Source organism: Tursiops truncatus, chromosome 17 (assembly GCF_011762595.2).
Source record: "Tursiops truncatus isolate mTurTru1 chromosome 17, mTurTru1.mat.Y, whole genome shotgun sequence".
Classification (NCBI taxonomy): domain Eukaryota; kingdom Metazoa; phylum Chordata; class Mammalia; order Artiodactyla; family Delphinidae; genus Tursiops; species Tursiops truncatus.
Window position 1 is genome coordinate 33,232,450 of NC_047050.1, and position 18,019 is coordinate 33,250,468.

The 18,019-nt window shown below is 35.4% G+C and overlaps 1 protein-coding gene across 1 annotated transcript in view; it reads right to left on the minus strand.

Annotated features, from left to right (window-relative positions):
- NBN (nibrin) overlaps positions 1-18,019 on the minus strand; it is a 45,538-nt gene that overhangs the window by 16,222 nt on the left and 11,297 nt on the right. Inside the window, 5 exon segments of the mRNA XM_004321482.3 lie at positions 72-347; positions 2,591-2,720; positions 8,054-8,151; positions 13,276-13,466; positions 14,080-14,197. Of these exon segments, the coding sequence (XP_004321530.2) occupies positions 72-347; positions 2,591-2,720; positions 8,054-8,151; positions 13,276-13,466; positions 14,080-14,197 (813 nt within the window).

Below are 18,019 nucleotides of genomic sequence, written 5' to 3' on the forward strand. Positions count from 1 at the left end.
TACCATTCTACAATCGTATAACAAATATTAATATTTTTAGACACACAGAGCAGTATTATTAAAAATTATACCTTTTTTTGGTAGATGGCTGAAAGTAGTTTTTGATGGAGTTGGTTTGCTGATGCTGAGAAGCCCAATCTCCACTTTTATTTACACCTGGGAATTTAGTTGGTGAAAGCTGACATTTTGGGATTTTCATACTAACAAGAGTATTTGATACTATATTATTATTACTAGAGTTTACTTTGTGGGGTTCCTTCACAGTGGATGTTTCTTGTGAAGGTATTCTGAACTTTTGTTCCATTCCGAAGATTTTGATTTCTTTTGGCCTTTCACTCAAATTCATACTGCAGCAAAAGAAAGGAATGCAAGGTAAACAATCACATTTACAGCAATTTTTATCCAGAAACAAAGTCCTTTAAGTAGTACTAACGTAATACAGCTTTAGAACATAGTTATCTTGAGACAGTAGTTTAGTGAATATATTTTACTATCCCAAGACAGTAGCTCCTTTGTCATCAAAGCTCCCTGAAGACAAGATACCTTTCTCTTCTTCATCCCCTATAGCACATACTGTCAGGAATGCTCTATAAAAAACTGCCAAACACACATGGAATAACAACCTAGTATCCTATTATAAATTATACCAGGTCATATACTGAAGTGATGTTTGCTTTGTTTAAAATTGTAAAATTATTTCCATGTAAAAAAATTAATAAAAACTGGAAATTTATAAAAAGAATAAGCTATCATTCCAATTTCAAATATAATGAGGTATTTAGATCACTTTTGATGAACTGATACGGTTATATTCCAACCAGATGGCAGTCTCTAGAACATAACTCTAGAGTAGAACTCTAGATCATCAGAAAAATATTTTAAACACACACACACAAACACACAGTTCTACAATGTATGGTTGAATATATACTACTTTTGCTATTCTTACTTCACCAAAAACCCCAAACTTGTCATTCAACTGACTTCTAAAAAATTAAGTTTCTCTTTTAAAAGTTATATTAAAAGTTCTGTTTTAAAAAAATTTGTAGTTTCTCTTTTAAAAGTTTTGATCTCAATATAAAACATAGGTATAGTGAAAATTTAAGTATGGTCTAATATAGTGCAATCAGAAGTATCTTCCAATACGAATAATTCACTATGGAGTATTTAAAATACACTGTCTTAAGTGAAAAATGCCATAGGATACATATGAGCTACCCTTGCTCTCCGAAAAAAAAAAAAAATTCCAAAAAACTATTTTAAAAAACCCTCTTCAAATAGAGAACCACTGGGCTTCCCTGGTGGCTCAGTGGTTGGGAATCCGCCTGCCAATGCAGGGGACACGGGTTTGATCCCTGGTCCGGGAAGATCCCACATGCCGCGGAGCAACTGAGCCCGTGTGCCACAACTACTGAGCTTGCGCTCTAGAGCCCGCGAGCCACGGCTACTGAGCCCGCGTGCCACAACTACTGAGGCCCGTGCGCCTGGAGCCTGTGCTCCTCAACAGGAGAGGCCACCGCAGTGAGAGGCCCGCGCACCGCGGCGAAGGGTAGCCCCCGCTCGCCACAACTGGAGGGGGCCCGCGCGCAGCAGCGAAGACCCAGTGCAGCCAAAAATAAACAAATAAATAAATTAATTTAAAAAAATAGAGAACCACTAAAAAAACTACCTTTATGAACAAATATTGATTATTTAGATAGCCAGGTACACACATATAAAGTACCTCTAAAACTGTGTAATGTTCACATACAGGCAACATCATATAATAGAAACAAATTGATCTCAAACTTATTTCACCAGTCACAAATAAAACAGTATAATTCTTTGTAGTCTTCCATATACATTTGCACGGAATTAAAAAAAAAACTTTATCATTTTCAGGAGTTGGCAAACTACAGCTTGCAGGACACATCTGGCCTGCCACTTGTTTTTGTAAATTAAGTTTTATTGGAACACAGCCACACTCATTCATTTACACGTTGTCTATGGCTGCTTTAATCCTACAATGGCAGAGTTGAGTAGCTGTGACAGAGATCAGTGACCCACAGAGCCAAAAATATTTACTCTCTAGTGCTTCATTTTAATTTTTATATTTATTTTTGGCTGTGTTGGGTCTTCGTTGCTGCACATGGGCTTTCTTTAGTTGCAGTGAGCAGGGGCTACTCTTCTTGCAGTGTGCAGGCTTCTCACTGCGGTGGCTTCTCGTTTCAGAGCATGGGCACTAGGTGTGCGGGCTTCAGTAGTTGCGGCACATGGCCTCAGTAGTTGTGGCTTGCAGGCTCTAGAGCGCAGGCCCAGTAGTTGCGGCACCCGGATTTAGTTGCTCTGCGGCATGTGGGATCTTCCCGGACCAGGGATCGAACCCATGTCCCCTGCATTGGCAGGCAGATTCTTAACCACTGCGCCACCAGGGAAGTCCCTCTAGTGCTTTATAAAGTCTGCTAAACCCTGTCCCAAAATGTTATTTTCCCTGGCATCCCACACTCCCAATTCTTTATCTCCCAAGAGATGACTTGATACAGGCATTGACTTTACTTCATTAATTTATTGATAGAATAATAACAATAGTTCGTTAACAATGAAGCTTTACCATTTATTTCCTTGCTCTGATTGTGTATCAGCTACATATGTTGTAGTATTCACTGGGGCACCTGGCATTAAGTTTTCATTGGCTGGTAAGACTTGGGAAAGGCTTGGACCTGGAGTTGTTGTCTTCAATCCTGTAAATCACAGAAGTGAAAGAAAGAATCACAATTGCTAGACACAAGATAGACATTTGGTCACTTAGAATTGTTAGGACTGTGCCATGTTGAGAGAATTAACTATAGCACACAGTTGTCTCCAAATACTTAACAAAACAGCCTATGAGCAGCAGCCTGTTGGCATCTGTGATGGGCTTATCTGAAATAAATCATTTTAAAGACACATCAAATCCTTCAGGTTAAACTATTATCAACTTAAATAAAAACAAACTCAACTTAAATTCTAATTCAAATTATGCTTTAGTCAGGAGACCAAAAATTAAAATTTCTCCCCCACAGAAAGTATATCTACCGTCTACACAAATCAAAATCAATGTGAATTTAATTTTTAGAAGGAATATACTATTTGAAAAGAAGAGATGAACAGTTTTAGACATAAATTTTTTGGCTACTCCAGAAAACCATAATGATTACTTCATCATTTTATATACCAAAATAGCAATTTAATTCAAGTGCCACTCTTCTGGAATACTTCTCTTGAACCTCCCACATTGAATTAGATACCCCTCATTTTAAATCCCATACCACCCTTTACATCACTCTACTAACTGTTAACACACTCTTACTAACTTTTTAACACTAGCTGTGTGACCTGTATTACTTAACCTCTCTATGCCTTAGTTTCCTCATCTATGAAATGAGGATAATTACATGCTGTTTCTTCCTCACATATTGTTTTAAGGGCAAAGTGAACTAATATATGGACAGCACTTAGAAAAATGCTTGGAACATAGTAAGGACTATGAAGTGTTAGCTGTTATCATCACTGTATACCGTACTTGTTTACTTGTTACTTTCTCTTATTAGACTTGGAACCTCCTTGAGAACAGGGACTGAGTCTTGCTCATTTCTGTATCTCATCTCTGAGCAATGTTTGGTATATTATGGATATAAATAAGTTAACAGAATTAAATTAACTGAAAAAAAATTTTAAGTTGACATTTATTAAGTATCAAAGCTAAATTACCACTCTGTTAGCGCCTGACACAGGATGTGTTTAATAAAATGTTTATAACTGATTCCAAATTCAGGTATTTAACTTACTTCTGCCACTCTCCTTATATGACCACCTTAGCTCACTGGCATTTCCTTATACATACATATCCCTAAAATTCTTCTTAGCTTGCACAGTTTGCAAAAAATAATAATTATAAATGTGTATATAACCATTAAAAGAAATATTCATAAGCTGAATCTAATGACCCAGAATAACTAATGTCTGCCAATAAGATTATTTATAATATTCTCCTTGCTAAAATACCAGGAGGGTAGGGATTTGCTCTACTCTGCTCACCTCTTTATTCCAAGTGTTTAGAGTAATTAAAGGCATATAACAAGGTTCAATAAATACCTGTTGAAAGATAAATGAATGAATATGGAAGGAAAGGAGGAAACAAAGGAGAAAAAGGGAGGAAAGAAGACATGCATTCACTCTGTTCCCCCCAAAACTAGCCGTGTTCTAAAATTGTTTGTAAGTCTGATGTCTATGACTTGGAACCCACACAGATCTACCTATGAATATGTGCAAGAAATAATACTACTAATTATAATGTAGATTTTTTTATCAATTCCTTACGACCTTGTTCCCATATGAAATAACACAATAGAAAAGATGCTGGTCTAGCAGTCACAAAACCCCAATTTTAGGATTGTCTTGGCTGTTTTATTTATGGGACCTTAACTTTTCTCAGCCTTGAGGTCTCTTACCTTTTAATAGAAAGATTAGATGATCTTTAAGGACCTTCTGGCCATAAATACATTTCTAACAGTGGATGATAAAATTTTGTTGCTCCACCCTAGCAAAGATAATCTTGTGTACCAATAACTTAGTTCAATTAAGCAAATATTTATACCAACTATAAACAAGTATTGGGCTTGGTGATGTCAGAGAAACCAAAATTAGTAAGAGTTTATAATCAGTCTAGTGGTTGAAAGAGGCATGGAAACAACTGGCTATGCTTCAAAGTAGGAAAAAGTTCTAACTGGAATGCAAAAAAAAAAGTTACTGGGGTATAAAAAACCAAAATAATTAACCTGACTTGGAGAAGAGTTATGGGAGAGGAAAAAACCTAGAAAAACTTCACGAAAGAGGTGAGCATTTGTGGAAGGAGTCAGATTTTGAAGAGCAGTGCTAGCATTCTAGGAACAAGGACCATGATGAGCAAGGTCAAGGAGTATGGCACATAAAAAAATATGGCGTATGTATTCTGTAGGGAAGTATATTAAAAAAAGATGAGGATGGGAAGAGATAGGCTACAGCTAAACTGTTGAAGGCTCGAAAGTCTAGACAAAGGGCTCAGGGATTTATTCTATAGATAATAAGAACTAGTAAAAGTTTTTAGGAGAAGGGAAGGTGATTCTAGTGGCAAAGTGAAATATTAACTGTAGAGATGAATATGGAGGCAGGACCTTACTGAGGGCGGTTAGAACAGCCCTCAGGAAATAAAGACATGGAGGGTTAAATAGGGCAGTGGCTGTGGGAAGGGATGGTAGCAGACCTCTTGAGCAGAAGCTACAGAGGAACAATTTCATGAGTAAAAAATGTAAAAAAAATGTAAAAAAATGTAAAAAAATGTAAAACAATTTTTTTACTTGTATGAGTAAAAAAATGACTTAAATTTATAGTCTGAGTGCCTCCTCCATTTATATAAAAGAAGGTTCCTCTCTAGTTCAGTCCTTCCCTAGTTTCTTGGAGTTTATATGACAAACAGGAGGTTAAAATCAAGCAAAAGAAACCAAAAAAATCTGATGCCTTGGCTGCATCCCAGAATATCCTGGAATACAGAGAATGTGAATTTGAATTTTAAAAAAATGTTTCTGAAGCATATAGCTAGTTGAGATTAGTTTTCTAAAAGAGAACAGAGGACAGTTGTTCCAAACAGGGACCTGGGACAAGAGGAGATACTCACATAGACCCAATGATTGTTTATTTTTACATATTTTTTGTTGTGTTGTTAAAGTCTGAAATTACACATAGCATTTTATTTTTTTCTGTAACAGAACAGAAATGCACAATCAACAAAATAGTATTTACAGTACATGCTATTTCTAAAGGGCTGTGGAGCTTTCTAATGGACAGCTTCTATAAGAATATGGCTCATTTTGGTATCCACATCAAAGTAGTTTTCTCTCTAAGAGAGGTTGAAGAGCTGGTCTTTGACTTCTGACTCTAAGGATAAATTCTAAGAATGTTAGTCCTGAATTTTGAGGAAACATTCACCGTATCACAATTATTATGGAAACTTCACAAGCTCTTAAAACTGTATTTGAAGGTTACCCACGTATAGACAGAAACATATCTAGTGTACTCATGGGAAAGGGTACAGATATCAGGCGAATAAACATTCTTAACCAAATCATAAAATCCAAGTACTAGTCTGTTTATCCTTTTATATCTGCTCCCAGTAACCCCTACACCATCAATCATAATAGCAGTGTAATAACATCATAAAAGCTTTGACTTCAAGAGTCAGTTTGAATCAAATTATTTGCTATGTGACCTCTGGCTAATTTCTTAACCTCTCTGTACATCAGTTCCCTCATCTATAAAATGCAAACAATGTCATCTATCTTAAAAGGATTGTTTTGCAGATTAAATTGTAATGCCTTGTGTAAAGCACATACTTCAGTCTCTGCAGACTCAAGAGACAGCAGCTATTATTACTAATCAGGAGGCACACTGTCCAATTCTATAGGTGCCATTCAGTGGGCTACAATGTAAATGATATCCCCTGGAGTGTATTATTACATAGTGCTGCCCTTACTTGTCTTTTAGCCAAAGTCCAATAACTGCTGACAAATAGCTATAAAAAGAACTTAGGAGGCAAATAAATGTATAAAGAAATACCAAATGGATGCACACATAACTAGACAAAGAAAAGTTATGAGGAAGAATAAACGTAAAAATATCTAAGGTAAAGAAGCGAGAAGAAAAGAATAAATGAACCATCTTCTTGATGGCAACATCACCTTATCAAGAAAAGTAGGGGAATGAGTTTTAAAAAAAAAAGGGGTAGGGCTTCCCTGGTGGCGCAGTGGTTGAGAGTCCGCCTGCCGATGCCGGGGACATAGGTTCGTGCCCCGATCTGGGAAGATCCCACATGCCGTGGAGCGGCTGGGCCCGTGAGCCATGGCCGCTGAGCCTGCGAGTCCGGAGCCTGTGCTCCGCAACGGGAGAGGCCCGTGTACCAAAAAAACAAAAAACAAAAAACAAACCAAGGGGTAATAGCTGCCCTGAGTAAACTGGCTTTTGTGATAGTCAACACTGAGATAATTATAATATGTATTCTTCATCTCTGTAAAATGGCATCACCACCCAACCAGCTACTCATGCCAAAAGATTAGGAGTTGTTTCTAAATCCTCCACGGGCAAGATGTGCTGGGTCTAGTTCCAAAATTTGGCCTGAATTTATTTGCTTTTCTGCATCTCTACTACTACCACCATGGTCCAAGGCACCAGGCTCTCTCTCACCTGGACCTCCACAAAAGCTTCTACTCATATCCCCACTTCCATTTTGGACCCCTGGAATCCATTCTCCACGCAGACACGATTGTGATCTGTTCCTTCTACCTGGAATTCTGCTATCCATATCCTCCCATGGCTGCCTTTTCTCATCATTCAGGACGTGTGAGGCTCAAATATGACATCTTAAGTGAGACTGTCCCTGACTACCAATCTAAAATAGCCTACTCCCAGTCACTATCACATCATCTTGTTTTAGCTTTCTCTTTGTACTTGTCCTTAACAGAACTTATCAGATGTGTTTGTTTGCTTGTTAACTGTCTGAATCCTGACTTTTAGAATATAAAGTTCACAGTAACAAGTATCTTGTTTACTTTATTCACCACTGTATCTTCAGTACTTACAACTGTGCCTAGTACTTGGCAGCCACAAATACTTATCGAATGAATAAATGAACAGATAAACATATGGCTTTTAAAAGACGGTGAAGATGGTCACCTGTGGCAAGTATAGTACATACATACAGGGACTTCCTTCGTGGTCCAGTAGTTAAGAATCTGCCTTCCAATGCAGGGGACGTGGGTTCGATACCTGGTTGGGGAACTAAGATCCCACATGCTGCGCGGCAACAAAGCCCGTGCGCTCTAGAGCCCATACGTTACAACTAGAGAGAAGCCCGCGTGCTGCAACAAAGATCCTGCGTGCCACAACTAAGACCCGATGCAGCCAAATAAATAAATAAATATTTAAAAAAATAATGGAGATACAGCCAATCAGCAATTTATAAAATAAAGTTGCTAAAGAATCAATAAAATAGTATTTTAATTACCTGTACTGGGCTGGCCCTGAGGATCACAGTAATTCTCTGTAGTAATGAAAATAACTGCCAATCCAATTTCTGCTTCAGGAATAGGTCTAAGACCTTGCCTGTTAGAATAAAATAGTTTAAGTATGATGATATATTAAAACTAACAACTTTTATTAAGATGATGTCAAACTGAATCTATCTTCCACCCCCCCGCAAAGTGACATCACTATTTTATGGTACAGAGAGAACTGCAAATACCTATAGTACTAGCTTATTCACTGGAGCAATGTTACATTGGGCAAGTTCACCACCTTTTAGTAATTCAATTATTTCATCTGTAAAACAAAGGTCTAGAGTAAAGGATACAGATCCTTCCAGTTCTAAAACTCTGTAATTTTCAGAATAATAGTAATACCCAGATGAAGCAATAAAAAAGATTTTTTAAAGCAAATCTATGGTTACTAGAATCCTAAGATAAAACTTAAAAGAGAGAAAAAGAGGGGAGAAGGATAAGGAGGGAGAAAAGTACAAAGAACTATAAATAAGCTACATCTATACGTATGTTAGTAAATCAAATCATTTTACCAAATTTACATGTATTAATGAATCTTCTTATTAAAGGAATCTTATGGTGAACCTATCTTCTGTTATTCTGTAATGTGAATAATGACTGATTTTATAAAACATAATTTAATATAACTTAATAATGCTACATAGAAACTAAACCTCAAATTTTAAGAGCTTTACAACTCCTTTTAATACTTATTGTAGAGATATTTTAAGTGGTTGTAGTAGCTTAACAAGTCATTTTCAAATGCTTAACATTTGTTTTTTTGTTAAGTTTTTAAAAAGATAATTCTAAAATGTATATGGAAAAATAAAAAGCCAAGAATAGCCAGGATGCTTCTGAAGAAGAGCAGAAAGAAAATATTTGTCCTACTAGATATGAGGACTTAAACTGTTATAGTAATTAAGACAATGTAGTAAACGTGGTATTAGTTTAAGAGACATATTGCTCAATGGAAAAGACGGCCAAAAACATTCCCATGCATGTAAGGTCCCTTGGTATAAAACAGAATCAATTCCAGATAGATCAAAAATAAATTTCAAAAACAAAATATCAAAATACTAGTAAAAATTAGTAAAAAATATAGGTGAATATCTTTTTGATCTATGAGTAGAAAAAGATTTCTTATACAAAAAGCACTGACTATGAAAGATTGTTAATTTTTAGGATATTAAAATTAAGGGCTTTCATTCATCAACACAATAAAAAGTTAATTTACAAAGTGGTAACAGATTCTGCAATCTTTTATGTAATCACATACAAGTGAAAAAAGGATTAATGCCAAGAATATATAAAAAACTCCTACAAATTAAAAAAAAAGGCACACAAATATGCAATTACCATATAATCCAGAAACTGCACTCTTGGGAGTTTATTCCAGAGAAATAAACACTTATGTTCACAAAGAAACCTGTATATGAATGTTCATATCAGCTTTATTTGTAACAAAAGCTGGAAAAATGCAGATGTCCTTCAATGGATGGATGACTCAACAAACTATAGTATATCCATACTACAGAATACGTAAAATATACATATGTATATGTATTTTAAGTGGCTGTAGTAGTCTAAAAGTTATTTCTCAAATGCTTAACATTCATTGTTTTATATGTATTAGTTTAACTTAGACTTGAACTCTAAGTGAATTTATAATAACACACAAAAAAAGATTTTAAAAAGTATTATCATCAAGTGATCACATACACCTACTTGTATTTCAGGCAATTCAAAATTGGTATTTTACTACCCTACTAATACTTTTGAAACTATACATACGTCATATCATGAAAATTAGTTATAAAAGATTGGCTATGTAAAACAAAATACACATTTAATAATGATGTTATAAGACATACATCATCTTAAATGGGGAAATACTGGAAGCATTACTTTTAAAGTCAATAGTGAGATAAATGTGGTGGCTACTATCACCACTTCTATCCAACACCTTTGGATGTCCCAGTTGGTCCAAAACCAAGAGAATAAAAGAGAGAGAGCAGTACCAGAGGCAAAAAGGATTAAAAAGGAGGAGAGAAATATTATTTACAGATGATATGGTTTATATAAAAAAAGACTATAAAGTATTAGAAATAAAAGGGGAGTCCAACGAGGTGGTGGGATATGAGATTAATATCAATGTCAGCTGAATTTCTATACATCAACAGTAAACTAGAAAATGTAATTAAAGAGACAATATCCATACCATGGTTATCCATACCATGAAACACTACTCAGCAATAAAAAAAGGATGAACTACTGATACACAAAACCTAGATGAATCTCTGAGGAATTATGGTGAGTGAAAATAAAAATTCTAAAAGGTTACATGCTGTATGATTTCATTTATATATCATTTTCTAAATAATAAATTTTAGAAATGAAGAAGAAATTAGTGGTTGCCAAAGTTTAGGGACATGGAGGGGGAGGTAGGGAGGGGTGTGTGGTTATAAAAGAACAACACAAGGGATTCTTGTGGTGATGGAACTGTTCTGTATCTTAACTATGGTGAATACATGAACCTACACATGTAATAAAATTATATAGAACTAAATACACACACATACACTACACACACAAGAACACATAAAACTGGGGAAATCTGTATTTAAAACAAAAAAAGAATACAATTATCCCAATAGAAAACTGGGCAAGAGACATGTATTTCACAAAGATGGAAAAATTAACATCTAATAAACTTTTGAAGAAACGTTAACCATCACTGGTGATCAGGGAAATACAAATCAAAATCACAAGATATGATTATATATCCATTAAACTGGCAAAAATGATAGTCTGAAAATACCGAGTATTGAAAATGACGTGCATCTAACTTAATCTCTTATATACCGTGGGTGGGAGTATAAAGCGGAAAACAGTTTGATACTGTTGAGTGTTCTAACTCTAGTAATGTAGTAATATATCCCAAAGAAAATCCTGCACAAGTACCAATAGGAAACATACAAAGATAATCTCAGTAGCAGTTTACAATAATAAAAATTTATTTAAAATAACTAACTAAATAATTAGTGAACAAAATGAATGTGTATTATTTATAGTTCAGTGATGACGATGTATCATGATCCAAAGATTATGATTCATTCAATTTTATGCAAAGCTATGGAACAGGTGAGAAGAGGATAAGGCAAAGGAGGAGAGGATAAAGAGAAAATAATTAAATTAGTAACAGGAAGAGTTCCCAAATATGGGCTAAGACATTGGGAAAATATCTCAGCAAGAACAAAAATCAGGGTTATATTGTTCCCCTAGACTTCTAATCTTTTTCAGAGATATTTAATTTTAATCACTGATTTCCTATACCCACTTCTGACAACTAATCAATAGCACCATGGCACTAACCCATCCCAATGTTGCCCTATTGTCTGAAATTCAGTCAATAGCTGACTTTACTGGTTTGATATAACTGTACCTTCAATTGCTATCAACGGCTTGGACTAAATGGACAGGTGTTATTTTAAGTGATAGTCTTTCTCAAACTGTAAAATTGTCCTCTCTCTATGACCAAATTGAAACAGGATCCAGAGAGTACAGAACAAAATGTCATCTCATGATCAAGTCACCAGCCTCTGAGCAACCTCCACTCCAGCAAGGCAGCAAGATGTAATGGTAAAGAGCATGGACTCTGGAACCAGACTGCATGTATTCACATCCTGGCTCCTCTGCTCGCTCCCTGTGTTCTACTCAAATCCCCTTTTGCCCTCTCTGCACAACGGGGAACATAGCAGTAAAAATACACATGATTGTATGAGGATTAAATGTCTTAATATATGTAGAACTCTTAGAACAGGACCTGCTACAGTATATAGTATTATGTAAGTAAGCTATTATTGCTATTGTTCAGCATGGCTTTTAAAGATTGGTAAACTGGTCATAAGTAAAATACTGCCTGAAAGAAGCCTTCTCTATTTAAAATAAACTTCTCCCCTCTGCTCTGTTATTCTGCTTTCTTATACACAGTTGTAATTATCTGTTTACTTGTAAGCTCCAGTGGTGGCAGGGTCCATAGCTATCTTGTTAACCATTATATTCCCAGTGCCTAAAACACAATAGAATCACAGTATATTTTGGTTGTAGTAGTAAGATGGTATTTTTGTTACACAAATATTTTCTTTTTCACAGCAGTTAGCACATCTCCATTAAGCAAAATATTTATGGGACACATGACTGACATTTTACTTTTTACCTCGGCAAACCCATTTTTAAAAAAAGCAGTCTTCATGGTCAGAAAGACTCCTGGGTCAGGAAAAATGAATACTGTGGAGAGCTTATTTTATGGACTTTTTAGACATATAAATACCCTGGGCCCTAACTATTTTTTTAAAATATTTATTTATTTATTTTGCCATGCTGGGTCTTAGTTGTGGTGTGCAGGATCTTCTAGTCGCAGCATGCAGGATCTTTAGTTGCAGCATGCAGGGTCTTTTAGTTGCAACATGTGGGATCTAGTTCCCTCAACAGGGATCGAACCCAGGCCCCCTGCATTGGGAGCGTGGAGTCTTAGCCACTGGACCATCAGCGAAGTCCCAGCCCTAACTATTTTTTACTAGGTGAATAGAAATTCAGTCAACGGACTGCCAAGGCTGATTTTTTTACTTTGTGCTTCAAAAATGCTAAGATTATTAACACCAGTAAAGAGTCCAGGAAAAAAACCCTTGCTTTAGTGCTTTCAAACTGCCTCCCCTCCACACTACAAACACTATTCTAGGATACTTGATACTTTTTTTCCTGCTTTCCCATAACAGCCTATATAGCCATAATAGCCTAATTTTCATACAAATTTTCGATGGGTAATAAACAAAGGAAAAATACATTCCAGCTTGAGGCTATTTCAGAACAATTTTACATTTGAGTTTTAACTTCCTCAACTACATATTCTAGAGAAAAACAAATACTGCTTTATTAAGAGAGGTATATTCTGCAAATTCTATTAAAGTAACAAAAAAGCAGCAGAAAATAAATATTGAGATAAAACTGACATGGATAAATATATTCTATTTCTAGCATACTAAGTCACAATAAATTTCCAAGTACCATACACAATAAAATCTTTACAATAATTCTTGTATATACCTTTACATTATTATGTGGAGTGCAAAAAAAGTTACCTATAAAATCACCTACTTGCCCTTTTTTTTAACTAATAAAGATAATTCTGTACCTCTGGAGTATATCCATAATTGAATGAATCCGTTTTTTCTGAGAGTCAGGAATTAAGGTCTGTGAATCTGTTATTCCTACATCAACAACACAAGTTCCAGGAGCTGAAAAGAAACTATCTTCTTCATTGTCTTCTGTTATCAACCTAGCATCTCCTCCTCCAAATACAACTGCTGCACTTAATTTTTTATGCTAAAAATGGAAAGAAAAAGAAAAAAAGTAATGAAATAGCCATAATTAATGTCTTGAATACATTCTTAAAATTATAAGCATTTGATTTGGGAAATAAAATATAAGCAGAATTGAAGAAAAATTGATTTTATAATACTTCCTGAGAGGACAATCTGAGCTTCCACTCTGAGAAAATCCCTAGTTCACCAGGTACCACTGCACCCTGGAATCCTTACATCATCTACAGCTCCTCTTCACACAGCACTGTAACTGTGGGCTTACTTGCATGATTTTTCCACTTGCAACATTAACTCCTGGAACTGTCATTTCAGCACACAGAAGACATTCAACAGCTGCTTACTAACCGAACAAGTTAGAACTTAAACCAAAGTTTTTGGTCTCCTCCCTGTACGTATTTATATAAACAATTAATAAGCCAATTAAGAGATATTAAGAAATGCCATAGTCATATACATGAACGCTGGGCAAGTTCTGGTGCCTGGGCAGTTTTTTATTTCACTTCACACTTCTACACAAAATCTCAAAAGGAAGTGTATTAACAACTATTGACAACAGTAATAATTTATCCTAGTTTATAACATTTTCTTTACAAAAATTTAGCTTATAACATTACCTGTTTGGCATTTAGAAAGACAAATGTTTTCCCTTTGAAGATTTGTTTTCTTTCCTGTCGTTCTGACAGATCAATATTTTTACTTCCAATAACTGGTTCATCAATAGGTGGGTAAAAACTATAAAAAATAAAATAAAGTACATTCTAATTATACCCTACACTGTATGTATGTATAATCTAATGTATAACATTAGATTTTTAAATGGAATGGCAATCTAGACACTAGAAAGGCTTAATTTCCATAATACCATTATATTATTAAAAAATTAAGAGTTTTATCTGGGACTTAAGGACTCATAATGAGATACAATTAAATATATATGAATCAAACAACTTATGTAAATTACAAATAGTTAAGAGAGAAAAAAGTAATTAAAAAGTTTTTTAAAAAAGTAAAAACAAACCAAAAAAAAAACCCCAAAACCAAATGGTTGAAACATCATCCATTAAAGATCAAATTCTATTAGCATGCTGTGCTTGCTTAGGAACCAGTAAGTATTAGTAATAATGTTCATATTGTAATTCTATGAACTACTGCTATAAGTGTTTTGTTACAAATCTCTTTGGAGAAGCTCAGGGAATTTTAAAACCTACATTTTGTGAGTTTAAATAAAATTCCCAAAGATTTAAAAATACAATCTTTTAGCTTTTTAATGTAACACTATAAACACATCTTAATCATCCATAGAGATTAGGGAAAAGAAGAAAATAGAGAAGTAAAATCAACAGATAATTCAGTTCATATAACTTTCTATATAATCAGATCTTTTGTTACAGCTATTCATAACTGAGCAGACTTTTAGTTTCTCTCTACCTTCTAGTAAAAACTATTAATGTTCATGGATAGAAAGGCTCGATATTGTTAACATGTCAGTTCTTCCCAACTTCATCTATAGATTAAACACAATCCCAGTAACTCCCAGCAAGTTATTTTGTGAATGTTAACAAACATTCTAAAGTTTACATGGAGAGGCAAAAGACCCAGAACAGCCAACACAATATTAAGGAAGAAGAACGAGGTTGGAGTACTAACACTACAGAATCCAAGACTTAATGTAAAGCGGCAGTAATCAAGAGAGTGTGGGACTTCCCTGGTGGCGCAGTGGTTAAGAATCTCCCTGCCATTGCAGGGGACACAGGTTTGAGCCTTGGTCCGGGAAGATCCCACATGCCGCAGAGCAACTAAGCCCGTGCGCCAAAACTACTGAGGCCCGCGCCCCTACAGCTCGTGCTCCGCAACAAGAGAAGCCACCATGATGAGAAGCCCGCACACGGCAACGAAGAGTAGCCCTCGCTCGCTGCAACTAGAGAAAGCCCGCGCACAGCAACGAAGACCCAAAGCAGCCAAAAATAAATAAATTAAAATAAATAAATAAATAAAAGATTAAAAAAAAAAAGAATCCGCCGGCCAACGCAGGGGACATGGGTTCGAGCCCTGGTCCGGGAAGATCTCACATGCCACGGAACAACTAAGGCCGTGCGCCACAACTACTGAGCCCACATGCCACGACTACTGAAGCCCGCGTGCCTAGAGCCCGTGCTCCGCAACAAGAGAAGCCACTGCAATGAGAAGCCCTCACACCACAACGAAGAGTAGCCCCTATTCGCCGCAACTAGAGAAAGCCTGCTCACAGCAACAAAGACCCAACGCAGCCAAAAAATTTTAAAAATTAAAAAAAAATTTTTAATTAAAAAAAAAAAGCATGGTACTGGCAAAAAGATAGACAAATAGAACAGTGGAGGAGAATGAAGAGCCCAGAAATAAACTCACATAGAATCAATTCTGATCTTTTACAACAGAGCAAAGGCAGTACAATGGAGCTTAGTCTTTTCAACAATTGGTGATGGAACTGGACATTCACATGCAAAAAAAATGAATCTAGACCCAGATCTTACACTCTTCACAAAAATTAACTCAAAATGGATCATAGACCTAAACATAAAATGCAAAACTATAAAACTCCTGCAAGATAACACAGGAGAAAATCTAGATGACCTTGGATATGGAGATGACTCTTTAAATATAACACCAATGGCTTTATCCATGAAATAAATAAATGATAAGCTAGACTTCATTAAAATTAAAAAGTTCCACTCTGTAAAAGATAACATCAAGAGAATGAGAAGACAAACCACAGACCAGGAGAAAACACTTGCAAAAGACACATCTGACTGTTATAAAAAATATACAAAGAACTCTTAAAATTCAACAAGAACACAAACAACCTGATTTTTAAAAAGGGCCAAAGACTTTAATAGATACCTCTCCCAAGAAATAGAGAGAGCAAATAAGCATATGAAAAGTTGCTCAATATTATATATCATCAAGGAAATGCAAATTAAAACAAAGAGATACCACTACACACCTACTAGAATGGCTAAAATCTAGAACACTGATACCACCAAATGCTGGTGAAGATGTAGAAGAACAGGTACTTTTATTCATTGCTGGTGGGAATGCAAAATGGTACAGCCACTTTAGAGGACACTTTGGCACTTTCCCACAAAACTAAGCACATTCTTAACCATATGATCCAGCAGTCATGCTTCTTGGCATTTACCCAGAGGAGATGAACTCATGCCATAACTTGAAGCAACCAAGATGTCCTTCAGTAGTTAATGAATAAATTAACTGTGGTACATTCAAACATGGAATATTATTTAGTGCTAAAAAGAAATGAGCTATCAAGCCATGAGAAGACATGGAGGAAACTTAAATGCATATTACTAAGTGAAAAAGGCCAATTTGGAAAGGCTACATATTGTATGATTCCAACTATATGACATTCTGGAAAAGGCAGAGCTATGAAGACAGTAAAAGATCAGTGATTGCTGGGAGTTGGGGAAGTGGAGGGATGAATAGGTAGAGTACAGAGGGTTTTTAGACAGTGAAAATACTCCATATGATACTATAATGATGGATATATGTCATTCTACATTTGTTCAAAGCCAAAGAATGTACAATACAAAGACTGAATCCTAATGTAAACTATGGACTTTGGGTGATTATGATGTGTCAATGTAGGCTCACCGATTGTAATAAATGTGCTACTCTGGTGGGGGATATCAATAATGGGGTAGGCTATGCATGTGTGGGAGCAATGGGAATACAGGAAACCTGTACTTTCCTCTCCATTTTGCTGTGAACCTAAAACTGCTCTAAAAATTAAGTCTTTAAAAAAGATTTTAAAAAAATTACTAAAGCATAATGGTGATGATGAAGGGACAATGTAGGATGGGGGGGAATCTGGACAGTCACTAGAGTTAACTATCCACAGAGAGCAACATCCAATATGACAAAAATGTTTTGGTCATAAGAGTCACAATCCAGCATTTTAGAACTAATTTCCTTACATTTCCCTCCTCCCACCCCCCAGATTTCTCCTTGGAAACATACATTATCTCATACAGTAAGCTGTCATGACTAAAATTTTATTAATTAAAAAAAACTTTTATAACTGACTAAACCACAAATGCATGGGTTTTAATCTGCTAGATTACTAATGGATGTTTTAAGGCTATTTTAAAGTAGTGATTCCTAGAATCTGCAATGTCAAATGACTGAGTTATCTGCAGGTAAGAGCAGATTTAGTTGGTAGGATGGAATGCAAACCCGGGGAGTTATTGCAGTTTTCTAAATAACTGACTTTAAAATTCTGTTTATTCTACTTTTAAACACATACAGAGAATAGTGGAAACTATTTTAACTATTAATTAAATCTACAATGAGAAAATAGGTAGCACTAAAAAATTAACAGGCATTCTAATTCATAAATAGGAAAAATTTTAATATCTCTTCATCAAACACCTTACATCCCTTTCAAGAAAATTCTTCTGTAGCTTACACTTCTTTTAGTGTAAAAGGCTTCATATATATACAAATGGGTGTTTACAAATTAGTCTACATAGTAATGTAACAACACTAGATTATTGGGCCAGT